At 34.9% G+C, this 25,318-nt stretch overlaps 1 protein-coding gene across 2 annotated transcripts in view; it reads right to left on the bottom strand.

Moving 5' to 3' along the window:
• The window catches only part of Tmprss15 (transmembrane serine protease 15), a 101,389-nt gene that overhangs the window by 31,609 nt on the left and 44,462 nt on the right, over positions 1–25,318 (bottom strand). For both annotated transcript variants that reach the window (XM_076943094.1, XM_076943093.1), the window contains exons 11-16: positions 19,633–19,738; positions 19,177–19,327; positions 15,839–15,974; positions 7,917–8,006; positions 4,969–5,094; positions 3,351–3,491 (exon numbers count right to left, since the gene is read on the bottom strand). In XM_076943094.1, coding sequence (XP_076799209.1) covers positions 3,351–3,491; positions 4,969–5,094; positions 7,917–8,006; positions 15,839–15,974; positions 19,177–19,327; positions 19,633–19,738 — 750 coding nt within the window. The remainder of the gene's footprint in view (positions 1–3,350; positions 3,492–4,968; positions 5,095–7,916; positions 8,007–15,838; positions 15,975–19,176; positions 19,328–19,632; positions 19,739–25,318) is intronic.

Raw genomic sequence — 25,318 nt, forward strand, 5'->3', positions numbered from 1 at the left:
TTTAAGCTTTAAAATATCCTCTCTTTTACCCGAAATTCAATTTGCCTTAATGAAGGTATTTTTAGGAGGTTATGACTGGCATTTTCTCCAAATTTTTATAACAGGAGGAAAGTAGATTATATATCTCAAAACATAATTTTATTAGGGAGGTTCTAGTAAATGCAATTATCAATTTGTTTTACAAACACATATTTTTTAAACAGATTACTGAGATGACAAATGGCCCCAAATGATTATATATATAGATATATAGATTTTTTTTTACAAGGAATCATGAGTATCTTAGAGAGAACATTTCTCTTTCTTCTGGATGTTATCATTTCTTTAACTTACATTTAGAATACAGGAAATACTAAAAGTAAATGCACATATAAATATATATTCTGTAACAATATGTATTTCAGCATATATTAATTTTTATAAGGTAACAGATTAATTTTGGACCCATAGTCAAATTCTTTAATATACTCTATGTTAGTCATTACCAGTTACTATTAAATTATTTTTCATGTTTTCCATAGCTATTATAATTATTATGTTAAATGGACTTACAATGACAGTATTTATTTATAGATACATTTATTGATATTTTTGCTTTAATTATTACAGTCAAGCTATATTCAATTGGAAAGGCATACTTTAGTTAGTTAAAATAAGTATAAATATATGAATAAAATTTGAGTAAAAACATGTATCATGTTCCTGTGTAAAAAATATTGTAATTTACTGTCCTTCTATACTCAAAGCTGTTAGGATTATACTTGAAAGTCCAGAAAAGATAGCTAGTTTAGATGTTAGAATAATTTGGATAAACAATTTCTGAATGGTGAAAATTGCATATTGTTGCTGAAGTGAATAGGAATTATAAAATCTGGGAGTAGGTATGAATAAGCTATTTAAAGCATATATGTGTGTGTGTGTGTGTGTCTAAAGTTGATTTTCATTTTTTTGGAACATTCATTATTTCCAGTCACTAGAAAATCTTTGATACAACAATTATTTACTCTCTCTGGAGTCTGAAATCTTATCTCAGATAGTTTTATGCCCATGGTGAGAGGGGCAAAAATATTCCTCAGACTTGAATTTCCCAATCTTCTCTTTATGAAGTCTCTATAGCTCTCCTTCATTTAGATACCCTATGCTCGCTTTTTAAAAAGGAACTGAGTGGGTTTGTTTCTAAGGCACACAGCACACAGTCTGGGGAGGGCTTGGGGCCAATTGTAACCAGCTGCCATTTGTGAGTTGCCGGTAAGCTCTACTGAATCCCACCTGAAGACTACTTGCATCAGAAATAAGCAACTGGTGCACATTCACAAGCCACTTACCATAATAAACATCTATTGTGAATCCTGAAGTTCAGCATGAGTGCAAATGGTAAGGAGAGGATAAATAAAATAAAACATGCTTCATAACTCTAACAGAAAATATTTAAGTATTCCTAGAATATCTCAGAAGACAGGAAAAGTCTTCATAAACACCGGAGACAGTTTATAACATAATTTTCACATATGTTTTCTAACATGATTGTCAAAACAGAACATCAATAGAAGGGAGTATATGTACCCAATCTCACTATTCATTGCTGATTTGATTATCTTTTATTGGCAGGTTCCTGTTTCTCTGACTGTTTTTCAGGCTTTTGTTATTAAAAACAAACAAACAAACAAAAATAAAAAAAAAAAAAAAAAACCCAAAGACTCTGCTGAGAACAACTGTGTCACTGTGCCAACACCACAGAGAGCTGTCTTCTAGGTCCAGAAGAAATGGAAGCTCACAATTGGGTACAACAGTCATGACTGATGTCCATCTATTTTCAACGAAAAAGATTCTTCGTTTATAAACAAGATGCTCATGACCAAAATGTGGGTCCTTGGCCAACCAAATGCAAAGATCTCATTCACATTTAACTGTCTATGCTTTGCACTGACTGCATAAATTATATGATTTTGGTAACTTTCTCAAAGAAATATTTTTCAAAATACTCAAAACACTATTTTTTTTTAAACTGTAAGAATAATGTAAAAGGAATAATGAATAATTTTGTTGGAAGAGATGTGTTCTTGATTTTGATAGTCTATACTATTTCAATATTTTTCATCTCTTACTATTTGGGAGTATAAAAAAGTAGGATTGTAGAGACCTATTGCTTTTATGAACTTTGTTTTGAGGTACTTTCACTTTTTATATATGAAAGAACGCTCTACAATTATTTCAATTGCTTAGGTTTGTAACAAATCCATTTATCTACTGGTTGGTGAATAGCTAAAAAAAAAACCTAAATTGCTTCAGTTGGCTTTACTTTTTTATTTCCATTTTTAAAATGCGTGTAATTATTTCATGAAAACTGCTTTTCATGAAAAATACTCTTGAAAACTTGTTGAGAATTCTAGTCCTCTGGCACGAAAAGCACCGTTACGTGTTGGCTATTTTCTTGTTCAATTCTATGATCCGCTGCATATCTTAGCATGTAACTGTCCTGGATACATCCATACATGTATCCTGCATTACATACACACGATATGGTGTCCTCCTTAGCATGTAGACATTTACTGAAGTCTCATAAGAAACAGGTAATACTAATATCTGTGCAGTTTTTCACTGTGCAGTATTTTTTTAAACCTAAAATTCATTATTTTAAATTTTTGTCAATAAAATTGATTCAGTAACCAATGTACTCAAAGATATATATTTTGCTTGTGAATATTATTCTTTTTGAAACTCAAAATGTTAACTTGAAAAGCCTATATAATGTTGATAGTTTCTAATTAATTGTTATTTTACAAAACACAGTAGATGTCAAGATTTTCCAGTTCACTTTCATCAGTCCTACAAAGTGTTTTATTTTTCCCCATGCGGGTTTTCTTTCTGAACTTGATGTAGTGTGTTTTTCATTTGGTTTTTTCTTTGGTGTGCTGTCCTGCATCCCCTTTACTGACTCCCTTTTCTGACTTTCCCTTGCAGTTAATATTTTAATTGGGTGTCATTTGCATCCCAGCAGTTCAGGGCTAATCTCCCTCCTCCTCTCTCAACAAGGTCTTGGCAAAAGGAAATTCCCTTCCTCACTGAACCAATTACTTTACTTTGAACTTATGTTAAAATTTAACTTTGGTGAGTAGAAGTCAGAGAAGTGTTGATACACAAAAAATGTCACGTACTCCTGCTGTGACGAAACTTAGATAACCATTATATTGATAAAGAGAAGGGCTGGGGGCGGAGGGTGGGAAGCAATATGCTGAGAAAAACAAAATAGCATCTCAGAGTGCAGACATAGACATAGTGACTTGGGCTTGAAGTGCGGTTTGTTTCCTTGTTTGGCTCTCATCCACTCTAAGGAGATGTGCGTTGCTTACCTGGAATCCCCAAGTAATAGCCGGAAGTGAAATTTGCTTTGAAGCCCTTGCCTCCTTTCTCCTTGTTTGTGGAGAAAATCACAGTCATTCTGTTAGTGGTAGAGAACACATCTTTCACAGGACCAGGTCCTGTGTATACGGCTGCCGCAAAGGGAAAGGAGACTGTAAGTTCGAGAGGTAGGACTGTATACTGCGTGGCTTGCCTAAAGCATATGCATATTCTTACAGTTTAGATGCTGATTCTTGGCTGCCTTATCTATTAGAAGCAGAAAAATAATTCCAGAACAAAACAACTGCTATCTAAAGGTTACAGTTTAACTAAGATATACTTCTGTAATTTTAATTTCTTTGGATTTGTGTGAATATTAAGAAGTAAATTAAAATTAAGAAAAATAAGTAAAATAATAAACTTATTTTCTTTGATCATATAAGCAGCGTTTTTGGTAAGGAACACAAGTTAGCCTGAAAATAAGCAACTACATCAACGACAAAGCAACAATAAAAATCATCGGAAATGTGTTTACAAATGGAGATAAAGATCCAGATGAAATGTTTGCTAATTCTTGCTAGTCCCGTAGGATTTCATTGTTGATTTATTCTGTGTGTAGCTCTGACAATCAATTCCAGAAAGCTATGATCTGGATCTCGGTGGGGTTTTTCTGACACATCTGGAGAATACTCACTATTTTCCTGGTCCTTCAGAGTGTAGAGACTCATGAAGAGTCTTATTATAATTTTTATGTAACACTATCCTGATTTAAAGACCCTCAGGTAGATTTTATAATTAGAGATGAATATGAGTTACAGGAACAGGTAGATAAAACTTATTTTGGTAGTTCATGCTTCCCAGTTGAACTTGTAAGGTTCTTTGTAATTTAATGTGTGGCTTGCCTTATGAAAAATATTTTTTTCCTTAAAATGAATGTCTAAATAATATAATGTAGTCTTATGCTTGGCTAATAACCTTTAAATGTGCTAGTATATATTTGATTATCCCAACACAGATATTTCTCATTCATAGTTAGAAAGTAACTATCAACAGCAATAGTGGAAAAAAATTAGTAACTTGAATCGTTCTCAGCTGTTGAGAAGACGAGGCTGCCATGGATAATAATAAACAAAATGGTGATTAAAATATAGAGTAAAATGACTTAAAATATTTACAAGGAACAGTATTTGAATATGTTAGGGCCAGAGGAAATCTGGTTTAATAATTATTTTTGAATACCTGTTGCACACGTATTTCATAAAACTACATAGTACAATATATACAATGCATCTATAGTTAATTATTACAAACTTTTAATAACTATGAAGCGAATATACCAATCCTGATTAACAAAGGCTATTCTAGAAGAGTGTAATCTTGTCAGTATTGCGAACATGTCTCAAAATAAAACTCAGTGTAACCTGGGAAGACTTGGCAGAAGAGAAATCATTATCAGAATACATTCTTTGAAAAAAAATTTCGGTAGAGTGAAAAATCTTTAACATGCTACCTTGATGTTACATTTTCATCTTGCCAACTGTAAGATGCTCACATGTGCTTCATTGTGCTCTCTCTGTAAGTCAAGTATCGAGTTATTCAACTTTCAGAGGGTTGAAATTTCAGTCTTACCTAAGAGCAGGGAGTCAGATTCTCTCCCGTCTCTAATTTCAACCACATCATTGATGTCTTCTAAATCAAATTCTTGAAAATGAAGTTGAATATTTTTCCCCCTCTGTGCATTTAAATTCCATATACCTTGAAGACAATAAATAATGACAATTAATTTACAATGTACATCTTTGTATTTTTTTAAATTTATTTTCATTGTTCATTTGTGTATGTATGCATGTGTCTGTGTGCCTGCGTGCATGTGTTTGGTGTGTGTGTGTGTGTGTGTGTGTGTGACTGAGATGATCTTCCCAGTGTGCTCACAGGATGACTTGCTGAACTAGTTCTCTTTGTCTACCACTGAGGTTCCCAGAATCAGAGGATATCAGACTTGTTGGCAAGAAGAGAGTCTTTACTTGATAATATGCCTAGCCAGCCTCAATTCACCTAATTTTCCATGATCAAATAAGCAAACTCTGATATTTATTTGAAAGGGTCTCCATTTATTAAAATAAATTGCAAGCCATTACTTCTTTAAAAAAATAAATTGACTGCCTCAATAGATGTTCCTTTTTAAAAATTAAGTTCTAAGTTAGTTTACCATTCAGATTCTCTTCTCTATTATTTCCTCCTTCACTCTGAGTATTTTCACTCAAACTTTAAGAATCAACCTCTGTCTGTAGAGTACTGACCTCTCCAGGTATTTGCATTATGAATGTCATTTGATGAAAAGATAAGTAGACCACAACACACACACACACACACACACACACACCCCACACACACATAGAATTGTCTATTTGGAATACTCATGGGTCATCATTTGTTGTCTCACCGTATGTTGACCCTCCTTATATATTTTTTAATCATATACAACCAACCTGAGAAACTTCAGTCCTGCCTCCTCTGCCGTTCAGAGAGTGTAAGACACTGACACTTTTTTTGTTAAAGATTTATTTATTTTATATATGGGAGTACACTGCAGCTGTAGTTATGTACACCAGAAGAGGGCATCAGATGGTTGTGAGTCACCATGTGGTTGCTGGGAATTGAACTCAGGACCTCTGGAGGAGCAGTCAGAGATCTTAACCACTGAGCCATCTCTCCAGCCCAGATACTGACACTTCTTATGTCCTGATTGGCTGCTGCTGATGTTCCTTTCTCACTCTCTAGTTATGATAAATAGACAGAAGGATCTGCCTGAAATGCAAACTGATTGTATCATGCTTCTCATGTAAATTTCTGGAAATTTCCTCTTTTCTCTTTTTTTTTTCTGTGTTATGAGTCTCATAACACAGAGCAAAACTTCTTAATGTTACCAATTTTAAACCAATTAATTGGTTTTCCTTAAAGTCTTGATATCTTGAGCTTGTCTGCGAAGATCTGTTTCCTGTCTCTCTGTAATGCCTTTCTTTTACTTTCATTTTAATAATATCTTGAACATTTGTAAGAAGAAATTATCTTCCTCTGGGAAGAGCCTACCACTTGGTTGCCCATTACCAAATGGTCATTCCTAAAAGCAGTTATAAGTAACATTTTACTGTTACATAATACATGTATATGTGAGTGTATATATATATATATTATATACGTAAATATATGCATATATGTATATATGTGTATGTATGTATCAATCTATATATGTATGTATATGTATCTCATGTAAAAAGAATCCATGAATTTGAGAGAGAGAAGGCATATATTGGAGTGTTTAGAAGGAGGAAATGAAAGGAGATATGATGCTATCACAGAATCTCAAAAATAAAAGCAATAAAACTTCCCTTAGTTGGTTCAATGATGAGTTTTAGATGTTTTTTAAATCTTTACTTTTTGCAAAAGATATAATTACTGGTTGACTCCAGCATCAAGTGTGATGGCCATCAAATCCTATTGCAGATGGTTGTGAGTCACCATGTGGTTGCTAGGAATTGAACTCAGACAATCTTTGTTTCTACTTCCAGATCATTTTAAACCAATGTTTACCTATTCATTTATCCTGGTGACCTCTGTTTGCCTTGATAGACCTGACCATCTCTATGAAGAAAGGCTCATATCTTAAAATTCATTGTCACTGTCTTTGTTGGCACATTCATGTCAGTGACTCTATACTGCATTTGGATACTGACTAGGTTTGGTCATGGAAAAAAAAAAAAAAACATGGCTGATTTTTGAGCCCATGCCTCTGGAATTATGGTCTTTGTAAGGCAGGATGGAGGACATGGGTTTGTGATGCAGACTATGCAATCTTCAGACATTGTGAATGTCTCTAGGTAGTTATCCTGGCCCACAGTAGCTTTTGCATATATTTTTGTAGGTTACTTTCTCTAAATTTAGGTATTTCAATAGCCTCCTTTATTAGCTTATTCATGCTAGGAGTCTAATCATGTTACCCTAGCTATAGTCTTTATCAAGTCTAGTACATGTTCTCTAAATGTGAAGATATTACACTGGCTGTCTTTATCCTTTCTAGTGACCTTGTTCTGTGAAACTGCGAGCTTGCTCTACACACTCCAAGGATTCTATCAGTGAGATAGAGAATGTTAAGAGAGAAATATCTGGAGCAGTGTTACTACATCAATGGTATTACTTTTATTTTTTTTATTCTGAAATCACAATATTAATAAAACCATTACAGAATAATTGTCAGAATGCATTGAAATAATGTTTGGTGGACACTACTACTTTGTTTTCATTTAAGTTATTAAGAAAAAAGTAGGTCATAAATTTGAAAGAAAAAAATCAGGGAAGGGTAGGTATATGGGAGACTTTGGAGGGAGAAAAGCAAAGGAGAAGATGGTGTAATTATAAATACTATCAGAAATTAAACAAATCATCAATGAATATTTCATCACAGCAAACATGTTACTGTATTCATTTTAACAAATCTGTAACTTACATTCCTCATTTAAGAGGGACCTTTCCTTGTTATATACGTTTTTCTTTGGTAAACTGGGAAAGAAAATACTCACAGAAAGCTTGATTGGGGTATTTGTCTGGAAAGTTTGGAGAACTGAACGTTGAATTTGGCTCCCATAGTTCAAAAGGTCCTCCACAGTCAGCTGAAAGGGATTAGGAAAGAATCATAAACAACCCCATTCCCATTCATCAGAGATTCTATCAGATGCCAGACATCGTACAATTCCATTTTCTATCAAGCTGGATCGGACAGATTCATTTTGCATGTTGTATAAATTGTTGGGGAAACGACGTCATCACATCAGAGTCATTACTAGAAAAGTTCTTCAAACCTTTATATATTTTTATTGCCTTTATAAGATTTTAAGTGACTATAATAGTGTTTAGGGTTGGATCAGGGGAAAATACTTTGAATATTTATCTGATCAAGAGAAATATTTTGCAAAACAAAAGGAAGAAAATATTAGCTACAGGAAAACATGAATATTTATAATAGAACAAATCTCCCCCTGTCATCATCCTAGAAGGGGCAGTGCTGGTAAGTCACTGATCTCGCAATCTGAACGTTCCTATTATTTTAAAAATCTTTTATTCTTAAGATACTGGGGAGAAATGTCACTAAATGTTGAAACCTTTGGTAGCTAGGAAGAGGAGAATGACACTTTTTCCTCCTGTTTAATTACTCTTCTGAGGCAAAGCACGCTGGTGAGCATGGAATCCCAAGTCTTAGAACAGGAAAGCAGGAGTATTTAAAATTTAAGGCCACCCTATGCTACATAAAAGCCTGTATGCAACATCCCCCAAACACAGCAAAACAGCAAGTTTTAGTTTTGTTTTCTGGTTAGGTCTGTTACTCAACATTTTACAAGAGTCTATTGGGATTCCCAGAGTTTATTTAAAATTTAGTAGAAATCTATCCATTTATGACTAAATCTTCTAGTTCTGACTACAATTAGATACGTTAAAATTCTAATATACTTAGCGTATTTTATCTTATTTATTAGAAACAAATTTCAAACAGCTTCATAATCACTGACTATTTTAAGGATTCTGATTTTAATGCTTGTTACCATTGTTATCTTTAAAAATGACTTTCAAAATGTAGGTAGCCTGATTTAATTGTAGGAAGTATTTTTGCCTTTTGGTGAAGGCAAATAAAGTTAGAATTTTTTTATGCTCAAGAAGTTAAAATTGCATTGGAGGAGGAATAATGAAGCTAATTAAGAAAACTATATCCACACAAAGCTTTCACTCACATCTTTTTTCTAATAACAGTTGTTCACCCGCCTTCTTTACCTAAACCACTTGAACTTGTTGTGAATGTGTGCATATGCATATGTTTGCATATCTGAGATGGTGTATGGCTGCGTGCATGCGTGTGTCAGAATGCTTATTTTTGTTTGCCTAGGTATTTGTTCACATGAGTGAATGCATTTGTGTTCTTGTGTGATTTTTTACATGTGTTTGTGTGTGGTTTCTGTACATAAGCATGTGTGCATTTGTTTATATGCATGAAAATGTATGTACACATGTGTAATTTTGTATAGGATTGTGTGTTTGTGTATGAACCTGTTTTCCAGGTTCATCAAGTCCTTGGTAGGGGTAGGAACATTGCTACCTACCCTTGGAACATTGCTAAAGGTCATGGGCCACCAGGAATATCAATGGCAGCTTGTTTGTATAATAATATACATATCTTTACATTTCTTCTTCAAGAAGTGTCCTTCCTGTTAATGTTAATGACTCAATGACAATCAGAGACAGCAAGAGTCCTGGGTTAGGGGGTGTGGCTAATATCTTAGTAAAATTGTAAATGCTGAGATCTTTAGGACAGCCCTTAAGTCTATGCAAAAGAACTCTAAAAACATGAGTTCAAAAATATATAATTTCTCAACTCTGTAAAATATAAGGATGTAATATGAATTATATGAGGGACCTCATGAATCTTAAAGCACAAAAGCAGCTAGCTTAACAAAGGGAGATAGATCTCTGAATTCACTTGCAATGTTATGTGTGTGTGTGTGTGTGTGTGTGTGTGTGTTCTTGCTGTCTCCTAAGAATCAAGAAGCTGGGTCATGAGACTCGGACTTATAGGATAATCAAAGGGAAACCTGAAGTAAATGATTGGCTTGATATGTAAAATAAAAGGCTGGGTTTTTGAACTGTAAGAGATGAGCTATTCAGACAATATTTTAGAATAGCAAGAGAACATTTCTTGGAGAATTTTCTCAAGCAGAACAGAGAGAGAACTTATCCGGAGAGATCTTCAGAGAAAGATCAAAGAGAAAGAAATCTGGAAAACTGTCTTGAGAAGAACATAGGTACCAGCTTGGACCCACGATTTGACTTCATGGTGTTTGTTTTTGCTGCTCTCATACATCCCTTGTCTCAGGAACCTGCGCCTAGCTGAGGTTGGTCCTTTGCACTTGTGTCTTTGCATATGTGTATTTCATGTGAATGTTTCTAGTATGGATTGTGTGCATTTACACATAAGTGGATTTGTCTGTATGGATGTGAGAGTGTGTATGTCTTCATGAGTGTATAATTGTGTTAGTGGGTGTGTAGGCATGTGTATAGCTTGTTTGAGTTTAAGTGTTTACATTATATATTTATGAATGTGAGTGTGCATATTTGTGTAAACTTTAAGTATACTTATGTGTGAAGATCATGTGCATGTGAATGTGAATATGTGTATGTGTGTGCAAGTTTTCAAATGCACCAGTGTGTTTCAGTTTGTCTATGGGTATATGTGCATGTTTGTATGTGAGTGTATGTATTGGGTGTGAATGTGCATGTTTGTGTGTGTTCATATAAGTGTGACTCTACATGTGTTTCTATGTGCCTGCAATTCATATGTATCAATGTAGTCTGTGTGAGTATGTGTAGTTCTGTGTATTCATAGGTATGTATGCGTTTGTATCTGTGAGGGTGTATATCTGTGAGTGTGTGAGGCTTGTATGTTTGTGTGCCTATCAGTGGTAGAGTATGTGTGTACATGTGTGTTTCTATGAGTATATGGTATGGGCCTGTGGCCCTGTTTGTGAATTTTTGCATATATGTGTGTCTGTGAACATATGCACATGTGAATGCATGTGATTTGGTGTCTGTTTTTCATGTGTTTTATGTGTGTGCATTGTCATGTGCATTTTCTATATCCATGTATGTACTGTGTGCATGAATATGTATGCATGTATGTCCTGCTTTGCATAGGACTGATTTGTGCACAAGTGTGTTTTCATGTGCACATTATTTTTTTCAATTCTCTATTTAAAAAATAGAAAATTTCTAAGTCAAACACTGCTATTAACACATAGGTAATATTTTAAGAGTTTAAAGTTTTATATATATGAAACTTAACAGTGTACTATGTGAGAATGAAGAATAGCTAGCACTTTAATAATCTCATAACCAGACATAAAATTATGTCAGTTGTAACTGTTAAGCCTACCAGGCAGGCAGTTAACATAGCATTTAGTCTGCAAACAGAAATCTTGGGAAAGTCGTTTCTTTAAGGTCCTTAAAATGCCCATTTTTAAAATATATTCAAGGTATAATTTCTCATCAAATAACAGAGCAGCAAGATTCCTTTCATCTTTAGATGAACATTGCTTTAGTGACTGACTCTATGTTAATGATTGTTAGCAATTCGGAAATCACTTTATGCTATTGTGGATAACGCAGCACAACTCATTTTAATGGTGGTGTCCCCGTGGTGTGAGTAGAGCACATGATTTTTCGGAGCAGTGCCACAGACTCATGATATGTGATTCTAGAAATTCCAGTCAGGCTGTGTTAATATGTAATCAATGCCTACATAGCCAATGAAAATAAATAGGCTGACTAGCCTGGAGGAGGATCATTCTGTTAACAGTATTAAATTCTCACCTTTTAATAATCCTAGTTCTGTTCTTTCAAATGTTTGTATTCTGATTAGTCTCTTAATATGCCAGAGGGATTTTCATTAACATAATGTATTTTTGTAGCATCCTCCAAGTTAGCTTTTAAAGACAGAGTTTCTTCTTGAGGGATTCTATTGGTAACCTCTGCTTAAGTCCAACACTTGTAAGGTATGTATTTATATGGGGGTGTGTCCAGGAGGAGAGGAAGAGGAGAGTTAACTGTCACTCACAGTAAGAGAGTTTGAACTGAACACATGTGGAAGAAAGTAAGATAAGAAATGAAGACATAGTTTCAATTACTAGTAAGCTTGTTATTGGCAGTCTTTTATGAGGAAAATATAGCTACAACTTGAGAAATAATAAATCACATTGAGCTTATGTGAAGTAATTTTCAATAGTCTCAATTATTATCCACTATCTTAGTAATATATAATAAATCTTTTGATATCATATGGAACATGTTGATAACTTTATATTAGAATACAAAATTCAATCTGTTTTGGGAATTAAGAGTCTGACTTAAAAATTAATAATTTTAGTATATTACGGTTTAACTATTCATAATATAATTTTATGCATTTTGTGATAAATATAAATTGCTTTAAATGTTTATTCATGAAAATAAAATTTTATTTGCCCTTAAAAAATGTTACCAGTGATAACAGTAAATTGGAAAGTTGTTATAAGATAAACTGACAGAAACAATACAGAATAGAAAAATGTTCCTTGAAAGATTCTATGAATGAAATTAATATTGGTGTGTACTAAAGATTAAATATCAAATTAAACAAGTACCATAGAATGCTGGTCTTCAGAAAAAAGCTAAGACAGCATGAATGGAGATTAATTTTCACATGGTTTTAGTAAATTAACTCTAAATTACTCTTAATTGTGTGTTATGAAAAATGGCTTAAATCAGGATACAGTAAAAAATCTTAAAATAGTAAATATTAAAATAGCTAAAGCCACTTTTTTTTTCTTAATTAGTCAAAAACTTCAGAAATCAATCAGGGCTTGGAGTATAGATTTCTTTCTTCATCACAGAGTTTCAAATTTGTTTTTTCAAATCAATATGATGTTTGTACAATAGAATATTAACTTTTATAAGCTTCTCTCAGTAGAGTCTCAATATTGAAATTAATTGTGTCACCATTACAAGGGCCATCTTGGAGTTGATGGATCACAGAGTGAAGTCATGTGGTAGAGGGATCCCTGGAGTTGTGAATGTCCCCCAAACTATACCCAACAATAATCTCAGGAGTGGAGTGTGCTTAGAGTTTTATTATTCACCCACTTGTCTGAGATTTCCTTATTTAACTGCTGTGTAAAGAGTGAAAGATTTTAGCAAGTCAACTGTGATTTCCTTTTCTTTTTGCTTAAACAAATCAGTGATTTGGAATCAGAATAGCTCTTTAAAAATACGACTTCCATTGACCCAACTACAAAGGGCATTAGAACGAAACTGTTCAGAATGCATTGGATGGTAATTAACATTTTATGCTGTGCTAAACATTGGCTCAAAGTGAACCACTTGGAAAGTGGAACAAATACACTCTGGGCAAATTTTAAATTTATGACTTAAAATATGGAGGGTTGTTCTAGCAGTACAATTTTTCCAATCCTAAAATGTGCGTGGATGTCAGAATTTTGTATGTTGAGATACTGTGGGTTTTTAATTTTTTTCTGTTGTTGTTGTTTGTTTTTGTTTTTATTATTAGTTTTTTAACTGATTAGAATAGATATGATGTTACACATAATATAGATTTTTAGCATGGGCAAACATGTTGCAATCATTTATTTTAGGCGTGTTATATAATGTGTTATCTCAGATTTTATATTTTAAGTAACGTAACTTGGCTAATGTCTTAAGTATGGAGCATAGAAAAGATTGGACTATTTATTAATTAATAAAGGAGCTGTGATGGTTTGTATGTGCTCGGCCCAGGGAATGGCACAATTAGAAGGTGTGGCCCTGTTGGAGTAGGTGTGTCACTGGGGGTGTGGGCTTTAAGACCCTCACCCTAGCTGCCTGGAAGTCAGTATTCTAGTAGCAGTCTACAGATGAAGATGTAGAACTTTCAGCTTCTCCTGCACTATGCCTGCATGGATGTTGCCATGTTCCCACCTTGATGATAATAGACTGAACCTCTGGACCTGTAAGGCAGCCCCAATTAAATGTTGTCCTTTATAAGACTTGCCTTAGGCTCGGTGTCTGTTCACAGCAATAAAACCCTAACTAAGACAGAGGCATACTGACAGAAGAAATCTGTCTTCCTAAATTATCAAAAAACATTTAGGTTATAGGAAATACTCATGAAACCAGTAGTGATTTTTAAGAATTTTGAACATACAATTTTGCATAAGATGTCATATACTATAAATATAGAGGACCACACCGAATAAAAATAAGACCACTATTATCTAATGCCACCATGCCCAAATTATTACATTCATATTGGTATTACTTCAAAGTTTAGTTCCAATGAAAATTTATTTCAAAAACTATTTTGGACATCAAAAGGATGTGTCAAAAACATCAGGAAACATGTTTAATAGTATTTGTGGATTATTAGTTTCATGTGATATTAGGAACCAGACAGATACAATGAAATACAGGTGGGCTAAACTGAGCAAAGCACTGGTATTAAGCACACTTGTGTTTCTGCCTAATCTGTCAGAAGCCTTGCTGCCATTCCCAGAACTAGAAAAAAATAAAATAAAATCTGTTTTTTGCCAGAATTTAGCACAGTATTGTGGTACCAGCGTCCTTGCTTCCTCTCCTGAAACTCTTTCATTTAAACTTTTCCTTACTTAAACCTTGTCCTTTTTATACTTTCTCACAGATTAGACAGAAATGGTACTTTGTTTAATGTATTTATTTTGATATCATGTTTAAATTTTCACAATCTCCTATATAGACACCTCACAAGATTTTTGGCAGTGTCATTCACCGACCAGATATCTATGACTTAAATGAATGCGGGAGATACTGCAGAATTCAGGAAACATCTAAACTTGTTCATATGTAAAGAGAGTGGATACAAACATCCAAGATGGCAGCTTGAGGCCAGGATTAACTGCATCTTTCTTTGATGGAAGCTCATTTGCGAAAAGATGTCAAATACCAGCCATTTTTTAAAAAAGGACTTTGGGTTTGTTAAAACCACTTTGAAAAAATAAATAAATAAATAAATAAATAAATATCTGCTTCTGAAAGATAACAAAACAAAAAGGAAAACATGAATGTAGTTCATGTATGTGTGTGTGTGTGTGTGTGTGTGTGTGTGTGTGTGTGCATTCCTCACTGAGCATGTGAAGGTTAGATGACAATTATGAGACAATAAGGTTTGGTTGCAAAAGCCTTTACACAGGGAGGATATTTTGCCAAATGTTTTTGCTTTTTATTTATTTGTTTTTTTATTTTAAGTTGAAGCTTGTAAGTAGAAGAAAACATACTTTTGTGAGTGTTTGAGACAAAATGAGACAAGGAAGTTCATTGTTTGAATGTTCAGATGTATGATGGAATACATTGGCTCCCTCAGCTTTCCATGATCACAAGACAAGAAAGATAATATGTCAAAACCATAGTGCTGTACTGAAATTATCCTAACAAAGGGACAGTAGGTGTGTCATATAAGGCATTATAAGTTATCTTTATCACAGATAACTTTTATGGTTTGTCAGATTTCATGGTCTGGTAATAGGATATGCTCCTTGGATATGCATAAGACGAATAGTAATGAGGTTTCTTTGAAATTTAGGGTTTTCATTTTGACCTAAGAATAGACCTATGTTCTTTGAGTTAAAAGCTCTGGCAATCTGAAAATCTCAGGTATTGCTCAGCTACAATCTTTTAAGCAGCTACTGAGGGAACATGTTCCAAAGTCTTACTGAGGCATCATTTCAGGAGGAAGATATTTTTCATTTGTTATGGCTGTACATTAAAAGTTTAAGTTTCATATTTGCTATTAAATCATTCTAAAATAGACTTGTGGTGTTTTAGTTTTAATGTAGCAATTGTAGTCCCCAAATCATTGCTGAAAAGGTCAATGAGGGCCCCCAATGGAGTTACTTACTGGGAAGCTCTGGTGGAGGGGTGGGAACCAAGGTTGGTTCTGGGTAAGGACTCTCACTACAAATTCCATTTGTTAGGCTTATGTCATCCAGAGCTATTGTACTGCAACCTCGGTTTCTAAAAGCATTGAAGACAACCTAAAATTCAGAGAGGGATATAATATTAATCCACTCTAATAATTTCTGACTTTGTTTCTCTTATGGTTCAATAACACTGTGGCATCAGTATCATATGCATACATGATGCATAATAAAATAATCCACATTGAAATATTGATAAATCACTCATTGTAAATTCTTTTGAGGGTCTCCATGTACATTTATCACATACAAATCTTGGCAAAATATCCACTTATGTGTTCCTTCTGAGTTAGATTATAGCTTTATGATTTATCTCTCTTTCTCCTGATTTTATCATACTTTAGTTAACTTAGTAAAACCTATACATCATTTGGAAGCAGAGATAAACCTCCTCCTAATGATGTTAAAAATCCTGATATCTGTTTTTTTCATAATGCATACCAGTCCTGAAGAGAAGATACTGTGAGTAGATCATTTAATTAGGAAAAAAGTTGGACAAGAAGAAATGACTAGAATAGTTCACTCAGAGTACTGAGCTGCACTCTCATGAACATGCTGACCACAAGACACACAAACAGACTTAGTCACAACTCCTGAGGGCCAGAGGCACAACAGCAGGTTCTCAGAGATGTAGCTGTTTTCAATTATATTGCCCTGGACCTATCTTGAGAGGGATAAGAATGACATGAACATAACACTTGTTGCACGGTATTTGCTGTACTAGACACAAGAGATACATAACATTTGAGTTTTAATATTATATATCCATCCATTCATTCATTTGTTCATGAATTTTAGATCTTCCAGATACTGTTCTAAACAAGTGTGAATGTTTCCCTTTTCAATAAGAGAAAAATCAAGATATAAAGACACAACAGTAAGTTGTACATAACTTCTTAATATAAGAGCATAACCAAAAAGTGAGTTAATATTCTCTCATAAAGAACAATACATTGCAGAACCCACTGCATGCCTGAAATTCCCACTATTGCTATACCTCATGCTAACCTCAATATGCTTTACATACTATCTTACGTATGAAGAAGTATGATTTCTCAATTAGGCACAAATTGACCAACAATAGTAACATAACATATCAGAACAGTTCTTTTGTGAAACAATTTTCTACATCTTGCAAGAAAACTCCTTAAAACTCAGGATATCCTAAAAGAAGGCAAAACATTCTATCCTGCATGGAAGTTCTTTTAAACACAGGAGTCAGATCACCCAGTAGATTCAAGAATTCCTTCGAATTGATGCGGGCCACTAGGTCTGCCCTCTCTGAGGTTTTTTAAGTAGGACAAAGTGTTGAGAGACATTCTCAGACAGGCAGAGCTACCTGGATAGGCTCAGACCAGTTGAGCTGCCTGGGAAAGGTATTCTCCAGCTTGTGAAGACTTAGTTTCAAGTTTCCAGGTTTTGTGAATGATCATCTATACTTTGGTGATACAGCTCTCTTTGAGTCATTTCTGCTCCTCTAAGTAATCTGTCACCCATTCTCCTGTAAAAAAAAAAAAAATCCCAGGAACCTCATTGGTTCACCAAGTTAGACTTTGTTGGTGTCTTTACTTTTGTCTGTCATTGCTTTTCTACCTGGAGTGATTTACTGTCTTTGTGTTATACAATATAATTATAACAATATATTATCATAAAATTTGTATGATGAGAATTTTTCCTTTCCTTCCTTCCTTCCTTCCTTCCTTCCTTCCTTCCTTCCTTCCTTCCTTCCTTTCTCTCTCTCTCTCTCTCTCTCTCTCTCTCTCTCTCTCTCTCTCTCTCTTTCTTTCTTTCTTTCTTTTTTCCTGAGAAAAGATTTCTCTGTGTAGCCCTGGTTGTCCTGGAACTCACTATGTGGATCAGGTTGGCCTCAAACTCACTGTGATCCACCTGCCTCTGCCTCCCAAGTGCTGACATTGAAGTGACACTAAAGATGTGTGCACCCTCACTGCCATGCTGGGAATTATTTTTAAAGTTTTGCATCCAGAGCTTTAGAACTGCATTTAAACCACGAGAGCTAACTCACTAATAAGCAATCATTAATGTGCATGTGAGATGTGGCAACGTCTTTCTACTTAACAAGTTATGTTAAAAAAATACTGGATCATTAGAAGTTTAGAAAAGAACCTCAATGTCCAGGGTCACCTGCAGAAATAGTGCTTTCCTCATTTTACTCATCTTTTTTGTTTGATATTCTGTTTTCCTTATTCAAATTATCAGAAAACAAACAAAAACAAAGAAGGAAATTCACAAAGAAGAAATAGAATGGAAAGAATATAAAAAAAGGAAAGTATACCGAAAAATACAGACTAGGGTCACTGAAGGTGGTTGTCATAGTCTGTGTCAGTGGTTTTCAACCTGTGGATCACAACCCCTTCGGGGGTCAAATAACCTTTTCACAAGAGTCACACCTCTGATATCCTGCATATTAGATATAGTTACATAAAAATTCTTAGCAGTAGAAAAATGACAGCTATAAAGTAGCAATAGAATAAGGTTATGGCTGCGGTCACCAAAACATGAAGAACAGGGTAGCAGCATTAAGAACATTGAGAACCACTGTTCTATGTCATAGGGGAAAATCTATGTCTCTGGAGATGACATGGTCCGTTCAAACATACATCCTCTGAAAGCGATACTAACTTGTTTCAAATTACTCAATTAAAACTCTGTTAATTTAGTCAAACTAATAGGCTACAATATCCTATACTTTAAATGCACCAACCCTCAGGAAGTGAAGACATTAAATTCTTATCTGGAAAAATTAATTCAACTTAATGCAGAATAAATGACCAGAGACTTTCTAATGATACGGCTCATAGAATTTCCTTCTAAAGGATATCTACAGAGATTAAGTCCGAGTAGGGTCAGTTTGGTGGATATTAATGGGCATGGATGTCCTACCCGGAAAAGATAATTATTTAGAGGTAGTAGAGTTGAACAGGTGGAGTTTGTGAGCTGTTCAAAGTCTCTGTAAGGCAGCGTAGAAACAATCTTGGTAGAAAGACATGAGTTGCCTCCTTTCCTATGGATTTCAAGGACTGTCATAAGTGGAATGTTAATATTGCAAATTATTCCATAAAAGTGAAACGTGAATAAATGAAAATAAATGTCCTAAAAGAATAAATAAAGCAAATTAGGAAAGGAGAGGAAGTTACGAGCTTTTCTTCACAAAATACTTTAACATATCATTGTAAAGTATACTCACACTATTACACAAACACAAAAAATACAAACAGAAATTACTAGTATTTTTGCTAACCTTAAATTCTCCTGTTTCATTTAATGTGACTTGACCATAATTCCAGTGCCTCCCATAGTTTCCTTTCCTTTGAAAAACCATCTTGTCTGTGGCTTCAGCACTGCTGATATGAATGTTTACGTTGTAGACATTTTCACAGCACATGTAATACCTGGTTTGGAAATAAGTGAAGATATTCAGATTCCTAACATATTGAGAACATTTATCTAGTTCTTTTTATGTCTTTTCTTGTATTTGAAATATTCTTGTTTTCTTTGGGTGTTTCTAGGGAAGAGGGTTTGTGTTCTACTAACACTTGGCTCCTCTATCAGTGAAAAAAAATGTATGCATTAACTAATACTTTAGCTGAAATTGGAGCGTGTTTCCCTAACAAAAGCACTGCTACCTACCCATTTACAAAGAAAGCATTTAAGTATTTCCTACTAAAAAAAGCCAAGAGACTGACTGGAAACTTACCAGAAATGAAGGCAGACAGGGTCTGAAGTGTGGCCTAAAGAGAGGCTCGAAAGGCCCACTCTTTCGCTTCTCCATGCTTGTTCAGTTGGCGTAGAGATGTAAAATCCTGTAAAGATGAAAAAGAACTTTGATTTGTTTAAAGGACATAAATGTTTAAAAATGAAGCATTAGGACAAGCATTTTTGCACACTGCATGAGATACTAGACTTGCATCCAAAACGGTTGACTCTGCCATAATAAATTGTTTATGAAAATTACTCAACTCTGGACTTCCACCATTCATTCTAATTTTCTATACATCTTGATGAATTCACAGCTTGATGGGTAGCCATCCCATGGCTGATTTTATTTAGGTATTCTGATTGGTTGACTCACGGGTTACACAATTATTTAAGGACATTTGATGACAGGGTTAAGCATTGAAGGAACAATAATTTTATATCCCTTTGACTACAGTGCATATCTTTACATAAGAAGGAGCCTGATTTTTATAAGGGTTTCATATTTCCGTGTTTCTTTGAATGATAACTAATCAGATCACAAAGGAGCAGGCAGCATGCTAATCCACATAAAATCTTTTGAAATAGCATGAGACACCGCATAAATAATTTCTGGTCTGGAATTCATTATTCCAGGCAGTGATTTGAGCCATCCCAAAGTGTGTATGATGAGGGAGAATATCTTGAACATTCTCTTTGGGGAATTTCCTTCATTCTTAGTTCACTACCCATATATTAAGACAGAAGCAGGAATCATGCAGTAAAACATGATAAAAGCAAATGAAATATTGGACTAGCAGAATGTGATTGCCATGCATTATTTTATGAAATGCTCCAATGTGTTTGCTTGAGATCAATGTCTTCTCTCCCGTGCCTTTCAACAGAAAAGTATAGGCAATGCCATATATAAAATGCGAATCAATCCGTTTGTAATATGCAGAGTAAAAATAAGATATGAAAAAGAGGAATAGAAGTAGAGCTGCTTATAAACACATATTTAGACTAATGAGGCAGAAGTTATTCAGAATAAATGAAGGGTCTCTCAAGATGAAATTGCGGTCAAATGACTTACAGATGTAATCTGTGCATGTACATTGGATTCATATTACAAAATGCAGGATAAAACAAATGTGTTTAACAGGTTACACTAGTACCAGCTTACTGACATTTTTATATATGTCATGATATTTTATGGATATTTTAGCTGTGTCTGTGCTCACTGATTCAAAGCTATGTAAAGGACCAGCTTCAGATCAACAGAAGTCTGCATGGGATCGCTAACAGTCCACATCCAAATTCATCTAAAATTCATCTTGGTTTTACATGTTTAGGGCATGCTATGAAAGAAATTCTTATTTCTCTAGTTAGGTTACTAGGCCTAATTGCTCAGAAATATTTCTATTTAGCCAGTAGATGTGTATCAGAAGCATACGTCATGTTTTTCTTGCTGTTCAGGCATGTTCACACATCACAGCAGTCTACTAGGTATAATTTGGAATACATTAAGTCTATTATTCCCGCATCCAGTGGTAATAGGTTTAGAAGTGACCACACAACCAATACATAACTTCATGTCCACATAAAACAACATTAATTATGGAAATTATAGTACCATTTATATTTTACACAAAATAAATTAATGTCATTTTGCAGCTATAGATATTGTTAAATATAAAATAATATACTGTTACTAAATTATTGCCTAAGTTAGGTAAATTGATCACCTAACAGAAGATAAAATTATAAAATTATAAGTAGAGTACTTGATTTAAATTAAATTTAATCCACTCACCCAATTATTCTTTAACATTGTCTATGGCATTTTGATATTGATCACAAACAGGATGCAATAGAAATACTCAAAGGGAATACATTTCACTTTAACTTGATCAGATTTTTTTTCTAGCCTAAGAGATTTTCTAATCTAGAGGATTAATGTCTTATCCACAACAATTTGATACCTTTTGTCTGTGGGATAAGATACATTTTAAAAAATTTCTAGGACACTATGTTGTCTTCTAACAAATGACTGTATTTTTCCTGCCTTCTGAAATTTACGTATGCAATAAATATAACTTTGTGCCTGCAGGGGATGAACTCTAAATTAGCTGTATGTCTAGCTGTTTATACTTAACAGTAAGACATCAGACAGACAATATTTTAACTGCAGTATATCGTCAGGTGGAGAAAGAAATCCCAGCATTATGGATGTTGACACTAAGTCATGACACCATTTGTGCTGGTTAAGTTTTTGAGTTTGAGAGAAATAGTTGCCAGAGAAGAGAGAACCTCAAGTGGGTAATTGCCACCATCAGATTGGTTTATGAGCATATCTGAGGAAGCATTTTCTTAATTGCTGATTGATCTAGAAAGGTCTAGCCATTGTGGGTGGTGGTTTTCTGAGCCCTTGACTCTGAGCTGTATAAGACAAGTAGCTGAGCAAGCCAGAGGAAGCAAACTAGTAAGCTGCAATCCTCTGTGGTTTCTGACCCAGTTCTTGCCTCTGGGCTCCCTCCAGGAGTTCCTGGCTTGCCTTACATTAATGATGGACTGTCAGCTGTACAGCAAATAAGCCTTTTTCCTTTTGAAGTTGTTTTAATCAATGTTTTGTCAAAGCAACATGTAAGCTAATTAGAACACTGCTGTAGTGTTTACCTTCAAATGCTCCTTCCTCTAAGCTGGTCTATAAATCAGGAAATCTGTATCAGCAAAATTACTATAGCAATGCTTAGTGATGCTACTATCTGAGATGTAACCTGATCTGTTCTTTATGTAAGCCCTTCTATCTAAACAAGTAGAAATTCAGTCTGTTGAGGCCTCTTTACTATGGCAGCCATAACTTCTAGCCCTAGTCATAATGAGTTGTCTATTAAATGCAAATCATTTCTTTAAGGTCTGATTGTCTGTGTATTTCCAAGTATATACAAATTTGAGGATATTTTAGATCCTCTGCAATCTTCTGGCCACAGTCTCCTTCATTCATATATTCTGTCTTAAAATACTATACTTAAAATAATATTTTTAAATTAATCTTAAAATATGAATATAATTTATTCATAGAAAATTTAACTAACTTCCTTAAGAAAGCCTCCCAGATACAAGTGATCACAGCACAATGAAACTAACAGCAGTTATGAACCAATTGGATTTAACTGACATCAATAGAACATTTCATCCTAAAACAAAAGAATATACCTTTTTCTCAGCATAGATCATAAATAGATCATATAATTGGTCACAAAAAGGCCTCAACAGATACAAAAAGATTGAAATAATTCCTTGTACCCTATCAGACCACCATGGACTAAGGCTGATCTTTAATAATGACAAAAACAATGGAAAGCCCACATACAGGTGGAAACTGAACAATGCTCTACTCAATGATGACTTGCTCAAGGAAAAAATAAAGAAAGAAATTAAAGACTTTTTAGAATTTAAAGAAAGTGGGGACACATCATACCAAAACTTGTGGGACTCCATGAAAGCAGTACTAAGAGGAAAAATCATAGCTCTAAGTGCCTACAAAAAGAAACTGGAAAAAGCATTTGAATACTCAAAAATATATTTTTCCCTTCTGATATTATTTTTGTATATGTATATCGGATATATTATTTATTTACATTTCAGATGTTGTCTCCTTTTCCCATTCTGCTTCCCAGAAGCCCCATTCCATCCCCCCCTCCTGCTTCTATAAGGGTGTGCCTCACCCACCAACTCACTCTCACCTCCCGGCTCTCAATTCCTCCACAGTGGGGCATCCAGCCTTCAGGAGACAAAGGATCTCCTCTTCTACCTATGCCCAACAAGGCCATCCTCCCCTACATATACAGCTGGAGCCATGGGTCCCTCCATATGTGCTCCCAGGCTGGTGGTTTAGACCCTGGGAGCTCTAGTTGGCTGGTATTGTTGTTCTCCCTATGGGGCCACAAACCCTTTCGCCTCCTTCAGTCTTCTCTCTAACTCCTCCATTGGGAACCCCTTGATCAGTTTAATGGTTAGCTGTGAGCACCATCCTCTGTATATGTCAGGCTCTGGTAGACCTCTAAGGAGACAGCTATATCAGGCTCCTGTCAGCATGCACTTCCTGGCATCCACATCAACATCTAACTTTGGTGACTGCACCTGGGATGGATACCCAGGTGGAACAGTCTCCAGACGGCCTGTCCTTCAGTTTCTGTCCCTCGGATTGTCTCCATATTTGCTCCCATGAGAATTTTGTTACTCCTTCTAAGAATGACTGAAGCACCAACACTTGGTCTTCCTTCTTCATGAGCTTCATGTGGTCTGTGAGTTGTATCTTGGATATCACAAGCTTTATGGTTTCCAGGCAGCCACTCCTTCAGTTTCTGTCTCTCACATTGTCTCCATATTTGCTCCCATGAGAAATTTGTTACTCCTAAGAATGACTGAAGCACCAACACTTGGTCTTTCTTCTTCATGAGCTTCATGTGGTCTGTGAGTTGTATCTTGGGTATCACAAGCTTTTGGGCTAATATCCAATTATCAGTGAGTGCATATCATGTGTGTTCTTTTGTAATTGGGTTACCTCATTCAGGATGATATTTTCTAGCTCCATCCATTTGCCTAAGAAGTTCATGAATTCATTGTTTTTATTAACTGAGTAATACTCCATTGTGTAAGTGTACTGCATTTTTTGTATCCATTCCTCTGTTGAAGGACATCTGGGTTCTTTCCAGCTTCTGGCTATTATAAATAAGGCTGCAATGAACATAGTGAAGCATGTGTCCTTCTTATACATTGGAATATCTTTTGGGTGGTATAACTGGATCCTCAGGTAAAATACTATATCCAATTTTCTGAGGAACAACCAGACTGATTTCCAGAGTTGTTGATCTTGCAATCCCATCAACAATAGAGGAGTGTTCCTCTTTCTCTACATCCTCACCAGCATCTGCTATCACCTAAGTTTTTGATCTTGGCCATTCTGACTGATGTGAGGAGGAATCTCAGAGTTGTTTTGATTTTCATTTCCCTGATGGCTAAGGATGCTGAACATTTCTTTAGGTGCTTCTCAGCCATTCGAGTTTCCTTGGTTGAGAAGTCTTTGTTTAGCTCTGTACCCCATTTTTTAATAGGGTTATTTGATTTTCTGGAGTCTAATTTCTTGAGTTCTTTGTATATATTGGATATTAGCTCTTTATCAGATGTGAGATTGGTTGGAAAGATCCTTTCCCAATCTGTTGGTTGCCGTTTTTGTCCTATTGACTGTGCCCTTTGCTTTATAGGAGCTTTTCAGTTTGTCAAGAATGTCAAGAATGAGGCCCCATTTGTCAATTCTTGATCTTAGAGCATAAGCTGTTGGTGTTCTGTTCAGAAACTTTTCCCTGTGCCCAAGTATTCAAGACTCTTCCCCATTTTCTCTTCTATTAGTTTCAGTGTATCTGGTTTTATGTGGAGGTTCTCTATTCATTTGAACTTGAGCTTTATACAAGAAGATTAAAATGGATCAATTTGCATTCTTCTAGGTGCAGAACTTCAGTTAGACAGCACCATTTGTTGAAAATGCTGTCCTTTATTTTTTTCTGGATGGTTTTAGCTCCTTTGTCAAAGATCAAGTGACCATAGGTGTATAGGTTTATTTCTGAGTCTTCAATTCTATTCCATCAATCTACCTGCTTGTCTCTGTACTAATACCATGCAGTTTTTTTTTTATAACTACTGCTCTG

The sequence above is a fragment of the Arvicanthis niloticus genome, chromosome 12, assembly GCF_011762505.2.
Source record: "Arvicanthis niloticus isolate mArvNil1 chromosome 12, mArvNil1.pat.X, whole genome shotgun sequence".
NCBI classification, from domain to species: Eukaryota; Metazoa; Chordata; class Mammalia; order Rodentia; family Muridae; genus Arvicanthis; species Arvicanthis niloticus.